General features: G+C 39.5%; 1 protein-coding gene across 3 annotated transcripts in view; it reads right to left on the bottom strand.

Moving 5' to 3' along the window:
• Window positions 1–6,363: 6,363 nt before the first annotated feature.
• The window catches only part of ANO4 (anoctamin 4), a 325,664-nt gene continuing 313,143 nt past the window's right edge, over window positions 6,364–18,884 (bottom strand). For 2 of the 3 annotated variants that reach the window (XM_030939837.1, XM_030939838.1), the window contains 4 exons: window positions 18,765–18,884; window positions 14,770–14,875; window positions 7,932–8,127; window positions 6,364–7,145 (listed from right to left, as the gene is read on the bottom strand). In XM_030939837.1, the coding sequence (XP_030795697.1) occupies window positions 7,936–8,127; window positions 14,770–14,875; window positions 18,765–18,884 (418 nt within the window). In that variant the 3' untranslated portion in view covers window positions 6,364–7,145; window positions 7,932–7,935. Of the gene's footprint in view, window positions 7,146–7,927; window positions 8,128–14,769; window positions 14,876–18,764 lie in introns of all 3 variants that reach the window. The other variant, XM_010357207.2, reaches the window with a different exon arrangement.

Genomic DNA, 18,884 nt, shown 5'->3' with positions numbered 1-18,884 from the left:
ATGAGGAGATATCCATCACACATGGCAATTTCAAAGCAACATGCAAAATACAATAATATGAGCAGAACACATGAAAGCTGAAGGACAGTGAGAGATTTTTGTTTTTGCATAATAGTTTTACTGAGACACAATTAACATGCCATACAACTCACTCATTTATGTGCAACTAAATGGTTTTTCTATTTACAGAGTTGTACAATTATCAACACAATCTTAGAAAATTTTCATTACCCCCAAAAGAAACCCCATCCCATATTTTATTTATGCATGGATCAGTTGATGAACATTTGTGTTGTTTCCACTTACTGGTTATTAAGAAACATGTTGCTGTGAACATTTGTGTACAAGTTTCTATGTGAGCATATGTTTTCAGTTCTTTGGGAGATATATTTAGCAGTGGAATGGCTGGGTCATATGGAAATTCTATGCTTAACCATTTTGGGAACTGCCAGCCTATTTTCCAAAGCAGCTGCACTATTTTACATTCCTACCAGCAGTGTATGAGGGTTTCAATTTCTCCACATGGACAACACTTATTATCTGTATATTTTATTACAGCCATTGTAATGCATGTGAAGTGCTATCTCATTGTGACTTTGATTTGCATTTCCCTGATTGCTAATGACATTGACCATCTTTTCATGTTTATTGGCCATTTGTATATCTTCTTTGGAGACATGTCTAATCAAATCCTTTGCCCACTTTTAAATTGTCTCTTTTTTTTTTTTTAAATTATTGAGTTGTAAGAGTTCTCAGAATTTTTACATTTGAGACTTGCAATTAATATACTTAAGATATAAGCCCCTTAGATACATAAATTACAAACTTTTTTTGCCATTCTTTGGGTTAGAGAGTTTTTTTTTTAATTGAAGTTCTCTGAGTTACAGAGAAAAGTCACAGAATGGGACAGAAATATAAAGCCTCCTATTCACCCATTTAAGTCACATGACATTTTAGTAAATAAGACATACAAAATACCGTGCAATTTATAACAAGACCAGTTGTGGAAGTGGACAGAGAAAAAAAGGAAACAGATGAGAGAGGTGGAAATTTAAGAGGAGAGATAAATACATAGCTCTGCCTTTTTGCTGAAACCAAGCATGGCATCATTATATAACACTGGGTGGAAGCCAGGATGCCCAGGAAGAGCAAGACTGAAAATAAATGGTAGGAGGGATTCAAGGAATGCCTTGTTTTATATCCCTTTGGAGAGGCAAGGGTCTGGCCCCATGAGGTGGGAAAGGAGTCTACAAGTGAAGTGATCAATCAGAGAAGAGTGTGAGAGGGTTCAGAGGAAAGGATAGTGGTGGGATATTCAGAGCATTAACCAATGATCCAAAGTTTAGCCTCTTATGTTGACAATAATAAAACAGCTTGAATGGTAGGAGCTAGGTTCCCCAACCCTAAAGTGGAAATGGATTTCCTGTGCTGGGAAAGTTGGCGGGCCCAGGTGAGCACCAATGTATTATCAAGTCTCTGAGAACTATATTCCCACTGGTTCTCTGTGTCCTAACACCATATGTTGAGCTCTGGGATGGTGGCAGCAAACCACCATCGGTTTGTGGAATTTAAAAGCTGACAAAATCTGTTCCCCATCTTTTGGATAGAGCTTACAGTCACAAGACCTTAGGAAAGACACAACTGGGTGGTGTTTCTAAGCGGGCATAGGGCCTTGGGAAGTTAGAGAGACTTTACCTTGTTTTGTGAGCATTAGAAGAAGAAATTGCTGCCTGAGGTATCTAGGGGAATAGGTCTTTAAACAGCCTCACAATTTTCTACAACCCAGGGTAGTGGAAAAACAGTATAATGACTTTCAAGCTCCCAAGGGCAGCATGGAGGTAGGCAAGGAAATCTCCGTGGCAGTAAAGTTCAATCAGGCTGAGACCTGCTTAGGTAATCAAGAATCTATGGTTGCAGAATAGAATATGAATATTACAAGCTGAGGCAATTTTAAAAAGGCAGATGGGGAGTAGTGATGAGAGGAAGAGATACTATTCTTATTCTCTTTTTATATCAAGTAGTAAATCGATACTGTAGCTAATTATTGATTTCAACCTTGATGCTCTTCCTAATCATTTCCCTTCAAATTAGACATCTGTGTTCACTGCTATATTCTTAGCATCCAGAACAGAACTGGCTGGCTCAATAAATATTTAATGAATGAGCGAATCCGTAGGATTCCCACATCTTAGAGTTTTTGTCCACTTTAAAAAAAAAAAAAAAATGTTGCAGGCTTGATTCCCTGGGAAGCAGACTCTAATATGGAGGGTAGTGTGCTTGGCATTTATTTAGGATCAATACCTATGGAAGAAAGAAGAGGGAAGCAGGTTTGGGTAGAGGTGGAGGTTGAGCTGCAATGCAGGCTCAAGCAGAGTCTCCCCAAAGAGAGCTCTGAAGTGAGGGAGCCCTTCACAATTGTCCTAATATTGCCAGGCTTTCATATTTGTGCATCCATTAGTCATTGATGTGGGCTGCCACAGGAAGGGGCAGGTCTCAGACCAGGTGACCCTCTGCAATGAAACAGTCTGGAGGAGCCTGAGAGCTGGAGGGAGTCTGCCAACAGCACTCCCAAAAGCTTGGGCAAGACATCTTTCATTGAAGAGGGACCTTGGCAGCATACCATGGTGTCCACCCCATGAAGTAACTATATCTTAGAAAACTTAAGTCCTTTGTCTTACACCTTGGATCCAAACTTAGTTTTATCTGACTCCAGAGCCCATAATCGGAATAGAGTTGCTCTGTTGTACGTGTTGATGTAAACTCATTCCTAAACTGGCAAGGGTGCTGGTTGGACTTGGGAAGAGTTATTCTCAGTGTTCTGGGTTAATGCAAAATGCAGGCCAAGGTGAAGGACCTTTGTGTGGCACTGACCCAACCCATCAAGAAACACCCGGTGCTCCACCCAGCTGGGAGGCCTGCACAGCAGTGATCTGTATTGAATGATATGGTTAACTGATAATTGCTACTGTAACTAAGATTACAGTTTGAAATTGCTGCCCACCTGCCTTTCTACCAGGGTGGTAATTCACTAAAATATTATACAATCAGATAAAATTAATTAAACTCAGCTTGAATTGTAGAGTATTTTAAAGTGATTCAAATTATGGCCATAAGATATTGATTAGATCAGTAGTTTGCAGAATGTGGCCCCCTCCTAATAGAATCAACATTATCTAGGTACTTTATCAAAATTGAAATTTCCTGGTCCACCATAGACCTACTGAATCAGAAACGGTGGTGGCGGTAGGGCCCAGGTGATTCTGACGTATGGTAGAGTTTGAGAAATACTGGACTACATGAAAATTAGTAGGAAAAAATAAAAATTGGGTTTATAATTAGCAAATAAATGTTATATAAATGATTCTTTTAAAAATGATTTGTAGAACGACTACTCAAGTTAAGAAATAGTACATTGCCAGCACCTCAGATGCCTGTTTATCCCTTCTCACTCATACCCCAAAGCAAACACTTTTATTTTATGCTTTTATTATCTAGGAATACATCCTTGAGTACAAGTTTTTGAAGTTTTGCGTCAATAAAATAGTAATAAATATTTAAAAAAATGATTGGGGCCAGGCGTGGTGGTTCACACCTGTAATCTCAGCACTTTGGAAGGCAGAGGCGGGCAGATCACCTGAGGTCAGGACTTCAAGACCAGCCTGGCCAATACGGTGAAACCCCGTCTCTACTTAAAACACAAAAAAACTAGCCAGGCATGGTGGTGGGTGCCTGTACTCCCAGCTACTCAGAAGGCTGAGGCAGAAGAATCGCTTGAACCTGGGAGGCAGAGGTTGCAGTGAGCCGAGATTGATTGCGCCACTGCACTCCAGCCTGGGCAACGAGAGCAAAACTCCGTCTCTCACACACAAAATGATTGGACTATTTCTTTTACTTTGTTCATAGAACTTGTTTTGTATAATGGACCTCAGTCTATCCAAATGATCACAACTTCCTAATTAGTGAGGTCTGAATTAATGAAGGTTCAAGATTGCCTCATTGGGGGCTAACGTTTATGCAAGCTGCGATCCACTGGTAACAGCTTTACTATTTACTCTTTCCTGCCAGGGGATTAGTGGAATCTAAATTGAACAGTTAAGTATTTAAAACCACTCATGTGGTTTTAACCACTAAAAGGATTGTTAAGCAAGTCTTCTTTAATTTTTTTTTGTTGAAAATGTTATAAAATTGGTGTCTAAACGCTGACAGTCAATGGGCAACTTGGGAAATTACTCAATGTCTGTTTTGGAAAAACAGTAACTGGCACTTACATATCACATGTGATCTGAGTAGCTTTAACTCCTTCTCTAGAGTACAGGATTATATGAAGTTGAGGTCCTACCCTTAGTTCTTTCACGTTGAAATATATAGTTACAGGAAAGTGAATTTAAATTGATTACATGTTATTGTCTCCCTTTTAGAGTCATTTAAGAAGCACTGAAAACTTGTGTAAAGGCATCACACTGTTGGGCAATGGGGAAGGGGAAGGAGAAGGGGAAGGTGGATTTCTTGCCCTCTGTCACTGATATGGTTTGGCTGTGTCACCACCCAAATCTCACCTTGAATTGTGATGATCCCCACGTGTCAAGGGCGGGACCAGGTGGAGATAACTGAATCATGGGGGCGGTTTCCCCCATATTGTTCTCATGATAGTGAATAAGTCTCACAAAATCTAATGGTTTTATAAAGGGCAGTTCCCCTGCACAAGCCCTCTTGCCTGTCACCATGTAAGATGTGACTTTGCTCCTCACTCGCTTTCTGCCATGATTGTGAGGCCTCCCCAGCCATGTGGACCTATGAGTCAATTAAACCTCTGTCCTTTATAAATTACCCAGTCTCGGGTATGTCTTTATTAGCAGCGTGAGAACAGACTAATACAGTCACTTACAAGCTATCTGGGGCTGTAAGATGGATATGCATGTCCTAGGAGAGGAATACTGCACAGGGGAAAGAGTCTGAGTGAGTAGGGCAGACTGTGCAATGGGAGGCTTTAGGGGAGCCCAGGGGTCAAGGCTTGGTAGACACAGAGAAGTTGGAGTTTTACAGCGATGCCACTGAATTATCAATGGAAGGATACGATTTCCTTTCTATAAGAAATCTGGAAAGTATATGGCATTTATAGACAGGTTTCCACTTTAAAAAATCAGGCAACATATATTTTGCTAGTTTAAAGGTTAACCCTACTTGCTATTTGTTTTGTTTTGTCTTGCTTTGTTCTGAGACAGAGTCTCGCTCTGTTGCCCATGCTGGAGTACAGTGGCGCGATCTCAGCTCACTGCAACCTCCAACTCCTGGGTTCAAGTGATTCTCCTGCCTCAGCCTCCCAAATAGCTGGAACTATAGGTGCCCGCCACCATGCCTGGCTAATTTTTGTAGTTTTAGTAGAGGCAGGGTTTCACCATGTTGGCCAGGCCAGTCTTGAACTCCTGACCTCAAATCACCCACCTTGGCCTCCCAAAGTGCTGGGATTACAGGCATGAGCCACCACGCCCAGCCTGGTTGCTAACTATTTGGATAACTGTTTGGAATCACTACATTCCTGAGTGATCCAGACAACAGAGGCTTTTTTAAAAAACTTTTTTGTTGTTGTTTTTTATCTTCATAGTTTTTTTTTGGATGCAGATGGTTTTTGGTTACATGGATAAGTTCGTTAATGGTGATTTCTGAGATTCTGGTGCACCTGTTATCCAGGCAGTGTACACTATGCCCAATATGCAGTCTTTGATCACTCACCCTCCTTCCACCCTTCCCCCTGGAGTCCCCAAAGTCCATTATATTATTCTTATACCTTTGCATCTTCATAGCTTAGCTCCCACTTATAAGTGAGAACATATGATATTTGGTTTTGCATTCCTGAGTTACTTCACTTACAATAATGGCCTCTAGCTTTGCTGCAAAAGACATTATTTTGTTCCTGTTTATGGCTAACTACTAGTCCATGGTATATATACTACATTTTATTTATCCACTAGTTGGTTGATGGGCACTTAGGTTAGTTCTGTATTTTTGCAATTGTTAATTGCGGACAGCTGAGGTTTAAATGAAGATTATAGTGTTGAAGTAGGATATTTCTAATATTCTAGTCTTATGAGGACTTATAAAATTGGGTAGGTTATCAAATCCTCAAATTATGGCATATTCATTATGGCTTATATTTAAAATATTCCACCGTCAAGATTGGGGAAAAAGTTCTTCAGAAACATATGCTGATATTTGGCTGTACTGTTTGTTTTTGCATGCATTTATTCAATAAACATCTGATTTCCTGCAAAGTCCCTCAGATATTCTCCTCACATTAAAGATTCCACTGATTCTGTGATTCCTCTTATTCTTTGGGACAAAAAGACAACAGAATTTCAGAAGAGCCAGCTGAAAATATTCCATGTGCATAAATTTATTTTAAATTTTATTGCATCACATTATACAAGCATTAGTCATGGCTTCATGTTGATGACTATTTAAATGTGAAAATTCATCATTCATGTCAGTAGTTTTTGGCTATTTACAAGTAAGGAATTTCTATGTACTTTATATATCTCTGTATTTGTATGTACATATGCAGGAATACATGACTATACATATGTACACACAGAAATACATCTATGGCCATACACATAGCTATAGATATGTCATATATAATAATCTTCTCAGAAAGGTCTAAAATTAAAAAAAGGAAAGAAAAAGTTGTAAACAGGGTCTTGTCTGTGTTGTTGGTGACATGGAATTAGGACCATATGATGACATTCTAGGAATGTGTGTCCATGTGTCTAAATACCCTTTTTAGCCCAGTGTCTGTAAAATTCACATGGGATAGAATGCAAAAAAGGTAGCAAACAGGCTGAAAAACAGGCCCAGTATACAAGTTCCCCTTGATTTTAAAAACTTGAGAATGTAACTGCCCACATGTGCATGCTTGCTTGGTCAAGAATGGTCTATGGATAGATAGCAATTGTGCACTGGACTGCAACGTGATTTCACAGCACTGTGACTCCAACACCAGTCCTCTACTGGATGCTGACCCTCTTGCGGCCGCCGATATCTGCAACATGCACTGCGGTTGCATTTTCAGTCATTCACTTGAGTGTGCTTTTGCACAGCCAGAATAAGTAAACAGAATTCAGGTCCTTGGCCTGGAAAGGGACTATTTTCTGGAAAGAGAAAAGAAGGCATAAAGATCTGATGTTTACACAATTGCTTTAAAACATGATGTGTGATGGTTTGTACTTACCATGCACCAAAGGCATTCAAAGAATTTGTAACCCCAAACGGAGTCAGGGATGGTATAAACATTTTTATGCTTGCTTTATGGGTGAACAGACTGAGTCAGAAGGGCAGTCTGAAGCAACATGACATCCTGCCAACTATTGGGGAAACAGAGACAGACAGGCAGATACCATGCTTTCAAGCAAAAATTAGAAATGACCTGTTTGGGAAGAAAGCAGCCAGTAGTGGTGGGGCCAGAAGAAATTCTTCATCAGTTACTGGTCCTGCAGCCCAGGAGAGCCCTGTTGCACCTTAGTCTCTGGCTGCTGAGACTTTCAGGAAGAATTCTCTTTGCTAATGTCTGCCTCCCACCCACCCAGAAAGAAGGGGCACATTTCCCTGGCGATACTAAAGAAAACAGCCCGGCTGGAGGAAAAGAGAGAGGAAGCTTTGTTTCAGGGAACACCTAGGCCAACTCCTGAAGACCTTGACTAATAGGCCAGAGTCTGACAAGAAGGCAGAGGAGTGTTGCAGAAGGTATGTGGGAGGGGCAGATCAAGCAAAATTTGCAATGATTAAAGTGAAAGACAAGCTTTTTTTGGATTGGGAAGCTTCTAAGGAGTTTATTTTGATCCCTGTTACTGCAACAATGGTAAGCTTTGCTTCAGGGATTTTAAAGCACCCACTCAACCTTGGAGTGGCCTCAGATGCTGAGCACACCTCTCACCTACATGGTCACGGCCACTCGTTGTGGTGTGCTTTTCCATTCTTCTTCCTCTCCTTTCGTTCCTTCTGGAGACGTTCCAGTTCTGCTTCATACATCATCTCCTGAATCAAGTACTTCTCTCTTCTCATTCGATCCCTTAGGTCTTTTGGGAGGTCTGGGATCAGATATGAAATGAGGTGCTTTATACAAAACACGAGGTGCTAAAAACACAGAGGAGAATGTAACAGAGTCAGGTCTACTGTGCATCTTAAATGAGGTTAGAGAGTTGGCTGAAGAAGGATGTGGACCCTCCGGGGTATATGGAGAGTGGAAAGAGGTCAGGGGAGGTGTGTATAATGCAAGATGAGAGGACAGGTGAGGCCTGAACTGGTCTGATGGCACCACCTAAGGAATAGAAAGAGGAGTCCGGAAGGGTGTTGGGAAAAGAATGGTCAGATAATTAATTCAAAGGAGATCCAGAAGAACGTATACTGTGGAGTCACAAAACCCAGGTTGAAGCTGGTAGCTTTCACAGCTTAAGGGCTTTCTGTCTACCTGAGGATGAATTATTTAATTTCTCTGAGCCTCATTCCACTCATCTATAAAATGAGTATTGTCAGAATTATGAGAAAATGTTTAAAAATGCCTTGTAGACTGTCAAGTGCTTTACAAATCTTGGTTATAAGAATTATCAGTGGGCCTAGGGAAATGATCACTTCAGGAAGAAGCTTTTTTCTTTCTGGTAAACTGTCACAAATTCTTTACTTGAAACACTAATAGCTGGAATTCTAGAATCACTGTCACTTCTGTTCATCTATATAATGGTAAACGATAAAGTACTAGATGACAATTTAAAGGTTCTTACAGTTCTAAAGTATTAAATAGAGACTAAATCATGTTCAAATGATACTGCTAAGTACTCTTCGTTTTATTTAAAACTTGATAAATTTAGTGATGCATGGATGACACAAAATTAGGAAGCTTTTCTGCATCGTTCTCATATTTTCAAATAGTTAATAACAAAATATTAAAAGAAAATGGAGGCCGGGTGTGGTGGCTCATGCCTGTAATCCCAGCACTTTGGGAGGGTGAGGTAGGCGGATCACGAGGTCAGGAGATCAAGACCATCCTGGCTAACACGGTGAAACCCCTTCTTTACTAAAAAAATACAAAAAAAAAAAAAAACAAAAAAACATTAGCCGGGCATGGTGGCGGGTGCCTGTAGCTACTCGGGAGGCTGAGGCAGGAGAATGGCGTGAACCCGAGAGGCGGAGCTTGCAGTGAGCCGAGATTGTGCCACTGCACTCCAGCCTGGGTGACATAGTGAGCAGAGTGAGACTCTGTCTCAAAAAAAAAAAAAAAAAAAAAAAAAAAAGAAAAGAAAAAGAAAATGGAAAATTCTATTTGAAAAGTCAAATAACTTAAGGCAACCTTTTAAAAAAGTTTGTCTGACAGATTTACAGCTGAATTCTACCAGAGGTACAATGAAGAGCTGATACCATTTCTGTGGAAACTATTCCAAAAAATTAAAAAGACGGAGTCCTCCTTAACTAATTTATGAGGCCAGTGTCATCCTGATACCAAAACCTGGCAGAGAGACAACAGCAACAACAAAAAGCTTCAGGCCAATATGAACAGTGATACAAAAAGCCTCAGTACAAACCAAATCCGGCAGCACGCCAAAAAGCTTATCCACCATGATCAAGTGGGCTTCATCCCTGGGATAAAAAGTTGGTTTAACATATGCAAATCAGTAAACATCACATACGCATTTCATCACATAAGCAGAACTAAAGACAAAAACCACATGATTCTCTCAATAGATGTAGAAAAGGTCTTTGATACGATTCAACATCCTTCATGTTAAAAACTCTCAATGAGCATTCCCCTTGAAAACCGGGACAAGACAAGGATGCCCTCTCTCACCACTCCTTTTCAACGCGTATTGGAAGTTCTGGCCTAGGCAATCAGACAAGAGAAATAAAAAAAAGGGTATTCAAATAGGAAGAGAGGAAGTCAAATTATCTTTTTTTTGCAGATGACATGATCCTATATCTAGAAAATCCCATCATTTTTGCCCAAAAGCTTCTTAAGCTGATAAGCAACTTCAGCAGAGTCTCAGAATACAAAATTAATGTGCAAAAATTATTAGTATTCCTAACCACTAACAACAGGCAAGCAGAGAGCCAAATCATGGATGAACTCCCATTCACAACTGCTACAAAAGAATAAAATACCTAGGAATACAGCTAACAAGAAAAGTGAATGACCTCTTCAAGAACTACAAACCACTGCTCAAGGAAATCAGAGAGGACACAAGCAGATGGAAAAATGTTCCATGCTCACGAACAGGAAGAATCAATTTATAGTAATTTATAGATTACTGCCCAAAGTAATTTATAGATTCAATGCTATTCCCATTAAATTACCATTGACACTCTTCACAGAATTAGAAGAAACTCTTTTAAAATTCATGTGGAACCAAAAGAGTCCAAATAGCCAAGACAAGACTAAGCAAAAAGAACAAAGTTGGAAGCATCATGCTACCCAACTTCAAATTATACTAAAAGGCTACAGTAACCAAAACAGCATGGTATTAGTACAAAAACAGACACATAGACCAATGGAACAGATTAGAGATCTCAGACATAAGACCATTCATCTACAACCATCTGATCTTTGACAAACCTGACAAAAGCAAGCAATGGGGGAAAGGATTCCCTATTTAATAAATGGTTCTGGGAGAACTGGCTAGCCATATGCAGAAAATCGAAACTGAACCCCTTCCTTACACCTTTTATAAAAGTTAACTCAAGATGGATTAAATACTTAAATGTAAAGCCCCAAACTATAAAAATCCTAAAAGAAAATCTAGGCAATGCCATTCAGGATGTAGGCTTGGGCAAAAATTTCTTGATGAAAACACCAGAAGCTATTGCAACAAAAGAAAAACCTGACAAATGGGATCTAATTAAACAAAAGCACTTCTGCACAGCACAAAAAACAAAACAAAACAAAACAAAACTATCATCAGATTAAACAACCTACAGAATGGGAGAAAATTTTTGCAATCTATCCATCTGACAAAAGGTCTGATATCCAGGGTCTACAAGGAACTTAAACACATCTACAAGAAAATACCAAGCAACTCCATTAAAAAGTGGGCAAAAGACATAAACACTCTTCAAAAGAAGACATTCATGCGGCCAACAAACATATGAAAAAAAGCTCAACATCATTGATAATTAAAGAAATGTAAGTAAAAATCACAGTGAGATACCATCTTACGCCTGTCAGAATGTTGATTATTTAAAAGTCCAGAAACAACAGATGCTGGCAAGGTTTCAGAGAAAAAGGAACACCTTTACACTGTTGGTGGGAGTATAAACTAATTCAACCATTGTGGAAGACAGCGTGGCAAGTCCTCAATGATTTACAAGCAGAAATACTATTTTACCCAGCAATTCTATAACTTGTATGGCAAAGGACACAAACAGATACTTCTCAAAAGAAGATATACAAGCAGCTAACAATAATATGAAAAGATGCTCAGAATCTCTAAGGAAGTTAGAGAAATGCAACTCAAAACCAAAATGAGATACCATCTCATACCAGTCAGTACGGCTCTTATTAGAAAGGAATATAAATCATTCTATTATAAACATACATGCATGCATATGTTCATTGCAGCACTATTCACAATAGCAAAGGCATAAAATCGCCAGTCAGTGATAGACTAGATAAAGAAATGTGGTACATATACACCATGGAATACTATGAAACCATAAAAAGGAATGAGATCATGTCTTTGCAGGGACATGGATAGAACTGGAAGCTGTTTTCCTCAGCAAACTAACAAAGGAATAGAAAACCAAATACCACATGTTCTCACTTATAAGTGGGAGCTGAATGATGAGAACACATGGACACATGGTGGGAAACAACACACACTGGGGCCTGTTGGGGGTGGGGGTGGGGGAAGGGAGAGCATCAGGAAGAATAGCTAAGGGATGCTGAGCTTAACACCTGTGTGATGGGTTGATCTGTGCAGCAGATCACCGTGGCACACGTTTACCTATGTGACAAACCTGCACGTCCTGCACATGTACCCCGGAACTTAAAATAAAAAACGCAAACAAAAAAACCCAAACAAACGACAATAAGTTTTGTTTGAAAAATTCTAAGACAGTGATGGCTTAAAAATATCTTCTTTAAAGAGAGATCGTGCCATTGGTAAGCTAATTTCCAGGGAAGAGCAGCTTAATATTTTCTTCTCTTGGTTCCCTGCAGTGAAGGAAAAAGCAGTGATAGAATAGTCTTGAAGAGGTCTAGGAAACTTTAGATCCAAACCAAGAGGCAACCTTGGCTTTTATTAATCCGGCTTTAATATATGTGACAAGATATGAAATTTCCATTTATGACTAGAGCCACAGAAATGCAAACTATTTTTATAGCAATTTTCTTAAACCCTGAAAGAAAATAGATAACACATTTTTATTGACACATAATATAGACAATTGCTAGACAGATTTTACTTTATAATTCCATTTTGGGTCCTAGCTAATAAATACTTATTTGGATGCTTGAATACAAATAATTCCGTGATGATACCCAACCTGAAGTACCACTTGTAAAACCCAGTCCCATTGGAAAATGCTTATGATCATGTTGGGAAATCCTGATAACTATTTGAAAATCATAAATTAACTATATGAATCAGTATATTTCAATATGTGTGGTAATGATGGCAATAATTGGAGACATTCAGAAAAAGTGAATCTCAAACTTGACAAAAATAAGCAATGGGGAAAGAATTCCTTGTTCAATAAATGGTGCTGAGATAACTGGCTATCCACATGCGAAAGAATGAAACTGGACTTCTACCTATCATCATATACAAAATTTAACTCAAAATGAATTAAAGACTTAAATGTAAAACCTCAAACTATAAAAATGCTAGAAGAAAACCTAGGAAATACCCTTCTCAATATTGGCCTGGGCAAAGAATTTATGGTGAAGTCCTCAAAAGCAATTGCAACAAAAGCAAAAATTGCTAAGTCAAATCGGATTAAACTAAAGAGCTTCTGCACAGCAAGATAAACTATCAAAGAAGTAAACAGATAATGTACAGAATGGGAGAAAATATTTGCAAACTACACATCTAATAAAGGTCTAATATCCAGAATCTGTAAGAAACTTAAACAAATCAACACGTAAAAAACAAATAACCCCATTAAAAAGTAGGCAAAGGATACAAACAGTTACTTCTCAAAAGAAGATACGCAAGCAGCCAACAATAATATGAAAAAATGCCCAGAATCTCTAAGGAGATTAGAGAAATGCAAATCAAAATCACAATGAGATACCATCTCACACCAGTCAGTACGGCTTTTATTAGAAAGTTAGGCCAAGCGCAGTGGCTCATGTCTGTAATCCCAGCACTTTGGGAGGCCAAGGCAGGTGGATCACGAGGTCAGGAGTTCAAGAGCAGCCTGGCCAAGATGGTGAAACTCTGTCTCTACTAAAAATACAAAAATTAGCCAGGTATGGTGGTGGTGCCTGTAATCCCATGGCGCCTGTAATCCCCTTACTTGGAAGGCTAAGGCAGAAAATTGCTTGAACCCAGGAGGCAGAGGTTGCAGTGAGCTGAGACTGCCACTGCACTCCAGCCTGGGTGATAGAGAGAAACTCAGCCTAAAAAAAAAAAAAAAAAAAAAAAAGAAAGAAAATAAGCAAATTAACAGATGCTGGCAAGGCCGCAGAGAAAAGGGGACACCTGCACACTGTTGGTGGAAATGTAAATTAGTCCAGCTACTGTGTAAAACAGTCTGGAGATTTTTCAAAGATCAAAGGGTTTAACTACTATTCAACCCAGCAATCCCATTCCTGGGTATATACCCAAAGGAAAATAAAGCATTCTACCAAAAAGACATGTACTCATGTGTCAATCACAGGACTACTCACAATAGCAAAGACATGGAATCAACCTGGGTACCCATCAATGGTGGACTGGATAAAGAAAATGTGGTATATATACACCATGGAATACTATGTGGCCATAAAAAAGAATGAAACCATGTCCTTTGCAGCAACGTGGATGTAGCTGGAGGCTGTTATCTTAAGTGAACTAATGTAGAAACTGAAAACTAATCAATGCACGTTCTTACTGTATGTACTTAGAGTGGAAGCTAAACACTGGTTACACATGGACATACAGATGAGAACAAAAGACACTGGGGACTAATAGAGAGGGGAGAGAGGGAGGGGACAAGGGGTGAATAACTACCTGTTAGATACTATGCTCACTACCTGGGTGGTGGGTTCAGTCACACCCCAAACCTCAACATCACGCAATGTAAGTTTGTAACAAACTCGCACATGTACCCACTGTATCTAAAATAAAAGTTGAAAAAGAAAAAAAAAAAAAGAATGAGTCTTACTGGGCTGATATTTTCCAAATGTTTCTAAACTACGGTCCCAGAATGCTTATAATCAGAATCATTACAGGGAGCTCATGAAAAGCAAGTCACAGACATGATATGTCAGAATATCTGGGAGTGAGGATGGAAAAACTGCATTTTTCTTAAAGTTTAAGAACTATAGCCCCAGAAAATTACATTTAGGACCAATGAGTTCAGATTTGTCCATTACAAACCAACTATGGACTTTCAAATATGTCTTGGAAAAATCAAATATTTCAATTAAGAAAAAGAAAAGATCAAAAATAGGTTACATAATATGACACTACTACTTCTGGAAGTATAGATAATCACATTCAAAATCCCTACCACTTATTTTTATTCATTACTCCTACTAACTTCATTATGTCAAAGGAAATAAAGAATTTGGCTGAAGAAACTTACCTCAAAGACAATGATAAAAGCTAATCGAGCAGCTAGGACATGCCAAAACTGCAGTGTGTAGCCATAGGGCACCAGTGAATGAGGCGGGTCACGGTAGTCCCGGTATCTATAAAGACACAGGAGAATGTTGCATTCAAGCTATGATTTTTCTCATTCTAAAATCTCTTCCATTCTCATTACATAGTTCTCATTCAATAGGAGAGAAGTTTGAACAGTTTCTCTATACTAGATATCTGTTGTTTTGCTTGTCCAGCATTTTTCTTCTGATAAAACAATATCTCTTCTCCTCTGGGGAAACATTTGTGTGGGTTGGCTAGGACTTCCCCCTCCATCTGCCTGATCTCAGCTCAAAAGATGAGCCAGACCTGATCAGTGACATCATCAAGATGTCTGCTGGAACTATCACGTAGTGAAAAATCACTAAGCCCATGGAAGGCAAAAGCCTGGGACTGCTGGTGGCCTTGTATGGAGTGAGAGAGCCTGCTTGAGAAGGAAGTCAAGAAAGCAAAGCAGAGCCAGCATAGAAGCAGCATCCTGCTGACACTGCTTGAGGCCTGGGATCCAGCCATTACTGAAGTTCGTATCATCCCTTGAATCTCCCAGTTACCTGAACCAATACATTTTTTTGTTGTTTAAGTCAGTTTACCCTGGATTTCTGCCACTTGCCACTAGAAGAGTCCTTCCTAATGTATCCTCCAGCTATCACTTTTGAATCAGCATAAAATTCCACAAATGTTTGCTGAATACCTATTGGGGGCCAGGTACTATTCAGAGAACTTTAATCCATGTGACTGCATTAAAGCAATACTTTAATAATACAACATACTCTCATAAATTCACTGTGAAGCCCAAGAACTAAAACATTACCAGGAACTTATATCAATCGCTTCATTTACCCTGAATTTCATTTTTATCTTTAACTTATATGTATATACATTCATCTGAATATTGTACTATTTAGTTTGTTTTGGAACTTTATAGAAAGGGTACTATACTATATATAGTTTGCTAGGGCTTGCTTTTTTTTTTTTTTTTTACTATTATGTTACTAAGATTCATTCACATTATTGCATGCAGTTTATTTTTATTGCTGTATAATAGACTCTAGTGTGAGTATATTATGGTTGTTTTATATAGTATATAAGTATATACTTACAGGCTGGTCATTCCTATATTTTCTTTAATGTTGAGACAGAGTCTTGTTCTGTCACCCAGGCTGGAGTGCAGTGCTGCGATCTTGGCTCACTGCAATCTCTGCCTCCCAGGCTCAAGTGATCCTCCCACCTCCCAAGTAGCTGGGACTACAGGTGTGCAGAACAATGCCTGGCTAATTTTTTTGTATTTTTTGGTAGAGACAGGGTTTTACCATGTTGCCCAGACTGATCTCAAACTCTTGACCTTAAGCTATATAGTCACCTTAGCCTCCCAAAGTGCTGGGATTACAGGCATGAGCCACCGCACCTGGACTCTGTATTTTCTTTCACTTTCCCTAACCATGGAAAGCTTTGAAAAAGAAAGCTCAAGTCCACTCACTTCAGCACATTCCTTTTGGGTAAAAGTTGGCTGCAATGCTCTGTGTACCACTCCTTTCTGCCTTAGAATAGCAAATATTCTTCCCAGGTCATCGATGCATTTGAGAAGGTGTTTTTAAATTTTTCTCTACATGTTTAGATGTGTTCAGCCCGAGAGCTGACCCAAGTGCCTCACCTGCTATATGACTGAAAACAAACCTGAAAATATTATTTCATGTGATTTTAATTAGAAATTTGAAAACGTTTTCTTTAGGGGACTTTTAAGAAAACTGCTAAACAAAACAATCATAATTTAACTTAATGGTGCCAGCATCAACAACTCCATTCACATTAATAATTTGTGGAATATACTTTTATGTTACTATGTGGGACAGGCAGGAAGAATTATGAGCCAGGAAGCAGAAGAGGAGAAAGACTCTGTATTTTTATCTTATTTTCAAATGATTACAGAGTTTTTAACTCCAAACAATAGTTGGCATTTTATTTTGAAGCATTTTATACTTAGGATCCTGTATGCCTCTAACATTGTTTACTAAGTAATTTCATGTATGAAATGGTCTGGACAAGCAAGTGGAAAATCTACTGAAGAAAGCATCAACTGTTGCTTAATTGCTTGCTTCTCCACCAGACTGCAACAGGGAGTGGCACTAGATTATATTCCAGCCAGTCTTTCTCCCCATCTTACTTGTTACTCCATGTGGGAAAGGAAATAAGCCATCTGATGAGATGTGACAGCCAATGAGACCTGGGAACTTGGCATGAGTGTTTAAAGGGGTGGAGGGTGCACTGTCACTGCACAGAAATGGGGAGCCCCTGCCTTCTCTCACCCTCTCTTGTCCTCTTGAACTGCCCCTGCCCAGGCTCACTGGGTATTCATGTCTCTCTTCGCCACATGGTAAGCAGAATGTCACTTGTTCTAGCAGGCCAACCCAATTTCTGCTCTCTAGGATCTAGTTTCTTAGACTGGGACTAAGTGGGTAAATCTAGGCTGCTAACAGGTCTCAACATCAGTTTCTGTGCCTGTGCCATTTCTCTGAAAAAAAAATCAATTACAGGCAAAGGGAAGAGAAGGGACAAAGAAGACACATTATTTTATAGCAAGTGGTTACAAAGTTAATCTACAAAAGAAGAATCATCTGGTTTTGGTTCACAGAAAGCTGAAAATTCCCATCCCTAAGTATTATTTATTAATGTCAGAAAGAGTGATGCTGGAGCCTCACTACGATGACTCTGTCTAGAGTCCTTTCCAGGCTGTGTGGCAGGTGGGAGAGAGTTATATCCACATGGTGCAGCATGTCCACTAATGAAGCTACTTGAAAGAACACTGTGATGAAAGTTGGGAGCCTTGAATTCTACTCTAGCTTTGTTGTATCTCTCCAGACAAATCAATTACCATTTCTGGTCCTCAGCCTCACCTTCTGTAAGATGATGGATTGAAGTGAATCATTACAAAAGTCCCTATGTCAAAGCATCTAGGACTCTATGGCTGTTCTTCCTTGTGGCTTTGATTACAGGGAGGACATAGAATGTCATGATGGGGAATCTCCAAAATTCTTCGTTTTGTTTTTGAGACAAGCTCTTGCTCCATAGTTTGAATGCAGTGGTGCTATCATAGCTCACTGCAGCCTTGACTGCCTGGACTTAAGTGATCCTCCCACCTTGGCTTCCCCAAGTGCTGGGATTACAGGTGTGAGCACACAAAATTCTTATAACATCAAAGTATTAAGAGAAAAAGGTGCCATCTGGACTCTTCAAGAGCTGTATACAAGTAATCTCATTGAGCTTTTAGTCAATGGTTTTATCATGTCAGATGAGATAATATTACCTAACTTAGAAAGCTGATGTGATGATTAAATGGAGTAACAGTTTCTGGCACAGAGTAGGTGCTCAACAAATTCTCCTTCATGTGTGTTTGTATAGATACACATCAAGAGGAACAGTTTAATTAATTTCCTTTTAGAGGGAGAGAAAAAGAGAATGAGCACACATTGCAGAGGCTACTGTGGTGGAATCTGAAATGAACTGGGCCTCTTTCCACATGCTTCTGAGTTCTTCAACATTTAGAAATGTGATGTGATATACTCTGGGCAAGAGAGAGAAACAGAACAAAGACAAGTGCCCTCAACAGCTGTCACTCAACCCCCATGGAGATTGTCCCTGAGTCCCTGGAGCCAGGGTATAACCTTCACTACTATATTTTTGGTTTTTCCCTTTAAGCCAGCAGTTCTCAATTCTGACTGCACCTGGTTTCTGAGTTCCACCCCCTTACATTCTGTTTTAATTGGTTTGGGATGCATCCCGGGCAAGAGAAGGCTTGAAAATTTTCCATGTGCTTTTAATGCATTGTTGAGATTGACAGTCACTGCTTTAAACACACTCAGCCAGAAGGGGCCTTCAGAGTAAAATCTCTCCACGGTGGAGCCAGCTCAGCTTACGCAGAGCCATGCTGGGTGCCACACTCACCTGCAGTACTTAAGAGGAGTCCCCGAGAACTCACTGCCATCTGATTCAGGCTCAGATCGGTTCTCAAAGTCAGAAATTCGAAATACAGACAAGCTGGCATTCACATAGCCAACCATGCAC

The sequence above is a fragment of the Rhinopithecus roxellana genome, chromosome 10 (genome assembly GCF_007565055.1).
Source record: "Rhinopithecus roxellana isolate Shanxi Qingling chromosome 10, ASM756505v1, whole genome shotgun sequence".
NCBI classification, from domain to species: Eukaryota; Metazoa; Chordata; class Mammalia; order Primates; family Cercopithecidae; genus Rhinopithecus; species Rhinopithecus roxellana.
The sequence above is the reverse complement of the archived record's forward strand: the minus strand, read 5'-3'. Positions and strand labels throughout refer to the sequence as shown.